General features: G+C 36.4%; 1 protein-coding gene across 1 annotated transcript in view; it reads left to right on the top strand.

The window, feature by feature from the left end:
* The first annotated feature begins 259 nt into the window (after nucleotides 1-259).
* Nucleotides 260-6,799, top strand: part of LOC131971659 (probable phospholipid-transporting ATPase IIA) — a 37,859-nt gene continuing 31,319 nt past the window's right edge. Inside the window, exons 1-4 of the mRNA XM_059333192.1 lie at nucleotides 260-363; nucleotides 3,460-3,604; nucleotides 5,663-5,776; nucleotides 5,964-6,072. Of these exons, the coding sequence (XP_059189175.1) occupies nucleotides 296-363; nucleotides 3,460-3,604; nucleotides 5,663-5,776; nucleotides 5,964-6,072 (436 nt within the window). The 5' untranslated portion in view covers nucleotides 260-295. The remainder of the gene's footprint in view (nucleotides 364-3,459; nucleotides 3,605-5,662; nucleotides 5,777-5,963; nucleotides 6,073-6,799) is intronic.

Genomic DNA, 6,799 nt, shown 5'->3' with positions numbered 1-6,799 from the left:
AAGTGACTGAAAAGATATATATAACTCACCACTAATTATTAAGCTAGCTATTCAACCCTGTAAAAAATATTGACGAATAAATCTATATGTAATATTGTCAAATATTAGTCACTGACTCACTGACTCTCATGTGTGCTTGGTGTAGTGCTGGAGGCTACAGCAGCAGCAGCAGCAGCAGCACTAACCTGCTGACCGCGCTGTGTGATTGACAGCTGGGAAGCCTCCGCCCAGAAGAGCCGCTACAAGCCGGGCTGTCTGCCTCCAGCCTCCACCCCGCTACCAAGAAGCAGCAGGAATGACCGACAATATCCCCCTACAACCCGTGAGACGACCGAAAAGACAAGACAGTAAACACAAAAATGGGTAAGGGGCGTTAAAAAGCTCAGAAATATGAACATGTAGCCGTTTGTTGACGTTATTTCTTAGATGTCAGTTTAGCCGTTAATTGTTTACAGGAGCGCTTCGACAATAACTAGCATAACGGCGGCGTGTTTAAGTGCAAAATAATAGCAGTTAGGGGGTAAAACAACAGCTAGCATACACATAAATGTTATTAAAATTCATTTGGCGAACAATAGTAGCTGTTTAATAGCTAGCTATAGCTCTAGGAGACATCCTTGTTCCGGGGTGCAGTTGGAGCAAGTGCATTTGACGCCCATGTCAATATTTGCTCGGTAGACAGGAGCAGTGTCTCTTAAAAAGGCAGATATGTGACGCTAGGCCCCGACTTTAAAGACATACTGTGTGTTAAATACACATGCTTGCTAAATTATGTTTTGTAGTGTCATTTAAACCAACACAAAACAGGGACAGGCCTCATAACTGATGATGGAGAAACACGTACAGAGCAGACACAGTGCTGAAATGCAGCCAGCAGTCTGGTTAGGCTGCCATGGTGATGTCACCTCCTTTAATACCCATATTATACAAAGATAAAAATGTCTGGAAAATAGCTGTCACATTGCAGACATATTGTTCTTTAGCTAGCTGCTTTATGTATCAGAACATTTTATGCAGTTTGCAATATAATTTGAACCTCTGAAGTCCAGGAGATTTTGGTTCAAATTTGTCAACTTCCTATGCATTCGTTTCTGTCTCTGTTTAGCATCTTTCAGTCTGTCCTTACATCACATGCATGGCTCCTTTTTCTCGAAACAAACTTGGCTATCAGTCAGATTTTTCATTTTATTTTAATTAACAAAGTATAAAGCTGCCAGGAACCCAAAATACAAACAAAAGACACAGGTGTCTAAGGAGAAGTACCATTTTTTTTAAATTTACCATTTATACACACAAAAACAGCAGAAAAAATAATAAATCTACAAAAGTATATATGCATGTAAATTAAAAATAGTAATAGTTTTCATTGTAGAAAGAAAATTCACAATTTAAAAATGGTCTAGAAACATAAATGGCACACTGTGAAAGCTCCTATGATTGCTCTTTTAACTAGCTTTCTCAGCTTGTCATATGATATATAAATAAAGTTATTAATGTAAATAAAACATGTGTATTTTCAATAAATAGAGGGACTCCAGAGGGTTAATGTCAAGCCTAAGCATTTCACCCTCTGACACAGCTTTATTTGTACAGCACCTTTCATACATAAAAGCGCTTCACAGCTTTGCATTAAAAATCAATGAACGTAACTTAAAGTGCTTTACAGTATGTCATTAAAGAATCACTTAATTAGTAAAAATTGGACATAGAAAAAGAAAATTATAATAAAAAAAAACATTAGCTTGAATGCTTGCCTAAATAAGTAAGTCTTTGGTTGATTTTAACAAAGCTTGCACATCTTATGTAGCTGGGCAGAGTGTTACTCAGTTATGGAGTGTATTAGCTAAAAGAGCCAAACTCGTTTTGTGGGTTACATTAGGAACAGTTAAAATAGCCACACCAAATTGGCATATGACAATGTCCATACTGAAACATCATGATAGACAATGATGTTGTGTTTCAAAGTCTTTCAAACTACTCAAACTATACAATCACAAAACCCAGGGACTATATGGTCTATGAACAGTCTGCACCAATAAATCAATCAGAATTGCACTGAATAAATGCCACTGCAAACATGCAGCCAGGTGTAGGCGTAGATGGGTGGTGGGGTGGTAGTTGATGCCTGTCAGCCATCGGCGTTCATTGGCCCAGTTTTATATCAGTGAGGGCAGGCTAAATGACAGGACACATTTCTGTGTGATGCAGCACAACCATCATTTAAAAAAATGTGTTATATCTTTTTTTAAACAGTTTAAAAAAAACTGAACATTAAAAATTCCCTCAAAGGAGGATTTATTGTTTTATTTTACTACATTAGTTTTAGCAATGCGAGCCTAATAAACTGGCATTTCAGTCTATTACAAAACCACCTTAAGATTCCAATGAGGTTTCCAATATATAAATAAATAAACATACTTTGGTCTATTTTAGCTGTTAAGATCTGCAGGAAAACAAAACAGGCAATTGATTGATAAATTGGATGACAGAATATTAATTTGAAAGGATTACAAATGAATTATTTAAGTTATCTTTCAAGCAAGGTTCAAACAAAGTCTTGAAAGTTTGGAAAATGCTTTTAGCAGTTATGTTTTCAAGGTTACTAAAATGCTTAAATTGGCTTCTCCCCACACCACTTCTCTGACCAGCGACAACAACATACTAACCAAAGCCCACGCCATTTTTCTGAGCCAGTTGGAGGGTAGGGAGGCCCAGAAAAACCAAAACCAGGACTGAGCAGGACTGTTAGACCCCTCTACAGTAAAGTTTTTAACAACATTCTAGTGCTTTTCAACACTTGTGTTTGGTGTCCCATCCACTTAAGTGTTAAACTAGCTAAAAATTAACAGCAGTAGAAAAATTGTCAGGCCTGGTAAACAGCTTCCGAACAGCGAATATTTTATGAAAAAAAACCTGAGTCATCTGTCATAAAACTGTTGGTTCCTCAATGCAGTCTTGTCTGAAAGGAACCATGTTGTCTGCATCATATTGAAGCTTTATATTTGTCACGCCTATATTTTGTTTACAGGAAGTGTTATGTAACTCAGAAAGTACTTCAGGTATTAATCACATGGTCACTGGGCTCTTATGTTATTGATAAGGAATGCTTTGTGTGGATAGAGTGAAGGGTGTGGCCACTCTTTACCAGGTGAAGTTAATATTTATCTTGTACGGTATAATCTCTCCGGATTCCATGATTACTGACATTTAGCTCAGCTTTGTCTGTTCTGTGGCTTTGTAGCTGAAATAAGCAACACATTAACTAAGAGTGTGACAGGAAATTCATTAAAAATTAAGCCATTACCTCGACAGCTTCACACAAAACAACATAGGGTTATGAGTCAAAGTAGAGAATCTGAAATTTAAAGTAAAAAACCTAAAATGAATCAACTAGATATGAAGTTGTTGTTTTCTAACCTAGTGATTAAGGGTGAAATTCTTCCCTCCTCTTCTTCTCAGGTGTTGCCCGTGGTCAAGATGCTGTGGCATGGGTGACTTCCGTCCCCGCACCGTGTGGCTCGGCCACCCAGAAAAGAGGGAGCAGAGGTACCCAAGGAATGTCATTAACAACCAGAAGTACAACTTCTTCACCTTCCTGCCTGGGGTTAGTGTCAGTCAAAGGTCACCCCTCCACCCCTCTCTCCCATTAGCCACCAAAACCACCACCCACCTCTCTCAGCCTGGCTCTTAAACACTCTCATTTGTTAGACATATTTTATTAATAAGACAATCATATTCTGATGATTCATCTTATTGTACCACCCACTTTACTAACAACAAAGGCTGCTCATTGTAGCGTTTAAATGCTGTGGATCCGAGGATCACATGAGGGCTTATTTTATGGTTATTTTCCAGATTAATTTATGAGAATTTAGTCTGTAAATTATCACAAAATAAAGAATGATGGCCATTAGAATCTAACAGAGCCCATGCTGGTATCTATAAATCACTAATTTTGTCTGACAAACAGTTCAAGACACAAATGTATTCAGTTAACAATAATCTAAAACAGAAGAAAAACCTTTTTTAACTCACGTTAAAGAGGCTGGTACCAGCAACTGTCATTTTCGCTTGAAAAGTGGCTCAAACAAATCAGTTATCAAAATAGTTGTCTATTAATATTCTATTGTTGAATTGACTAATTGACCCTTGTGCTTCAGGGTTTCTTCAGTTTAATCTATTGTACTCTCGTGTTTGCTTATATTCAGACTGATCCAAAATGAATACATATTAGCATACCTTCTGATGACACATACATGCTGATTACATTATTTATACGACTTATGCCAGAGGTTATTTCCTCACAGTCATACGAGTGTACCAGTCTGATATGTTGGTGAGGCTTCACTGCATATACTGACAATATAAGAAAAATCATCCGTTGACCTTAAAATTAAATGGCGAGCAGTGTGATAGATAGTTTCAGTCACATTTGGACTAACGACAACATGGTCTCATAGCACCAGATCATATTCTTAGAAAAATATGAAAGAGACAGATGGTTGGCAATTTCTTTAAATTGCTGGCAGTTACAAAGCTTTGTGTTTTTGACCCTTGTATTTTCCCCAGGCCTGATTTACATATACATTTGTTTTCCCAGCATTCAGTTGTCTTAAGATCTTATGTCTTTTTTTGTATATGAAGTCAGACATTGAAAGTAGCCCAGATTTGTTTGTAAAGCCAAAGACAAGAGCCGGGCAAATTTGCATTGCAAAGTGTGATGCTTTTTATTTACCTTGGTTCATGCCAAGAAGTTCTTATCACCAGAACACTTAATAGTCTTCATGTTTCTGTGCGTTTCATGTTCTCTACACTCCACTCAGCAACAGTTTCGGAAATGACCTACAGTAGCTATGTGAAGACACAAGTTTTCCCCAGATAGTAATCTTGCACACTGATGGTAATTAAACTGGGTAAAGCTGAAGCATGAGTGTAAGATGAGGAAAAGCTGCTATATCAGTTTGCACATTGTTTCATATCTCTGGCTTGTTTATAAGGATCACAAGGATGATTATTTTGGACAATAGTTAATTTAATTCTAATTTTTGTGTCAATCTTGATTTTTATTTTCAGGACGAAATTAGTATTCTAGTTGCATGATTTATTTGAAGATTATTTTTTAAATCTATCAATTATTTGGCCTATAAAGTGTCAGAAAACAAAAAAATGCTCATTGCGATTTCAAACCTCCTCAAATTGCTTGTTTTATGCAGCAAACAGGTTAAAATCCTTACCTTTCTGTCATTTCTTTTTGTCTTTAAGATGCAGCAACTGATGAATTTGGGGTGTTTTTGCTTAAAAACAATAAATGGATTATCAAAATATCTCTATATGTTTGCAGAGTTACTAGATCTTTAGCCATTCCCTAAAATGACCGTTTTATTTAAAGGTAACATTGTTAAAATTGTCACATAAAATATTATATATGAAATTGTGTTGAAAGAAATGTTTCATTGATAACTGAAGTCATTTTTAATTTTCTCAATTTATGTTTATAGACGTTTAGATGACCTTTGATCAACAGGTCACTTAAACAGTGTTTTAACAAGGCAATGGTCCTGAGTAAAATTTCTGTCATATTCCGTCATGGAAAACCATACAGTCATATGCACAATAACTTCCCACACAGCTAATATTTCAGTCTTTGCTTCTTTGTTCACAGGTGCTGTACAATCAGTTCAAGTACTTCTACAACTTATACTTCTTGCTTTTGGCCTGCTCTCAGTTTATCAATGAGCTACGCTTAGGGGCGCTCTACACCTACTGGGTCCCCCTGGTAAGTGACATTTCACTGACTGCTCATTATTATTGTCAGTCAATATAATTTCCCATACTTTATTAGAGTTCAGTGCATATTGGTAATTGATGTTTTCCCACAGACACTGTTGCAGAAGCACTCACTGTTGTAAAGTTGTTTTGTTTTTGTCTACTTTGGAGAAATAACTATAATTTTCTCTCTCCAGGGTTTTGTTTTGGCCATTACCATCATAAGAGAGGCAGTTGAAGAAATAAGATGCATCATTCGAGACAAAGAAGTAAACTCTCAGATTTACAGCAAGCTTTCAACAAGAGGTTAGAATTGGAAGACAACATTGGTTATGTTTTGCTTGCTATCTGAACCTTATTTCTTTGCATCAGCGTCTATTAACTGTAGGAGGTTGGTCCTATTAAAACTTATTGGGGCTAGGGGAAATGGTGGGTAATTCAAAGCAGAGATGTAAAAGAGTACATAAGAGGCCTTGGTATAAAGTGCTACCAGCAATAAAAAGCAGGGGACCTCTTGTGGTTTCCATCACTTTGCCCCTTTGATGTGGCAGCTTGTTTTACCCATAAACACAATGAGTGGTTGCCTCCATGATAGCGGCCCCTGTGCATATTTTGTGGTTTATACAAATGTTATGGTTTCAGAACTTGGTGTGTTGTTTTCTAGCATAGGAAGAAACATTTTGTTGATTCATTTATTTGGCTATATATATTTTTTTAATATAGAAATATTTCCACTGTTCAAGTAAATTTAATCAGAATATTTCTGTCAGAAGCAAGAAACAATATATTCAGTTCGCAGTCAAACCTGACAAATAAATGTTGCAGAAATTCTTACTTTTGGTTGGTGTATGGTTTGTGTAAAATAATTACTAAATCAATTAATGACTTATCAAAATAGTTCAAGTCTAATTTTCTGTTGATTAAGTAATTAGGTAGACCGCTATTTTTTGCAGCTCTGATCACATGTGCACTTCATCTCTTATTTTAATATTTGCTGCATTTGTCTCTGAATGCTGTTACATGAAGCTGTAAA

Source organism: Centropristis striata, chromosome 5, assembly GCF_030273125.1.
Source record: "Centropristis striata isolate RG_2023a ecotype Rhode Island chromosome 5, C.striata_1.0, whole genome shotgun sequence".
In the NCBI taxonomy this organism is placed as follows: Eukaryota; Metazoa; Chordata; class Actinopteri; order Perciformes; family Serranidae; genus Centropristis; species Centropristis striata.
Note: the sequence above shows the minus strand (reverse complement) of the source record. Positions and strands in the feature narration are given on the sequence as shown.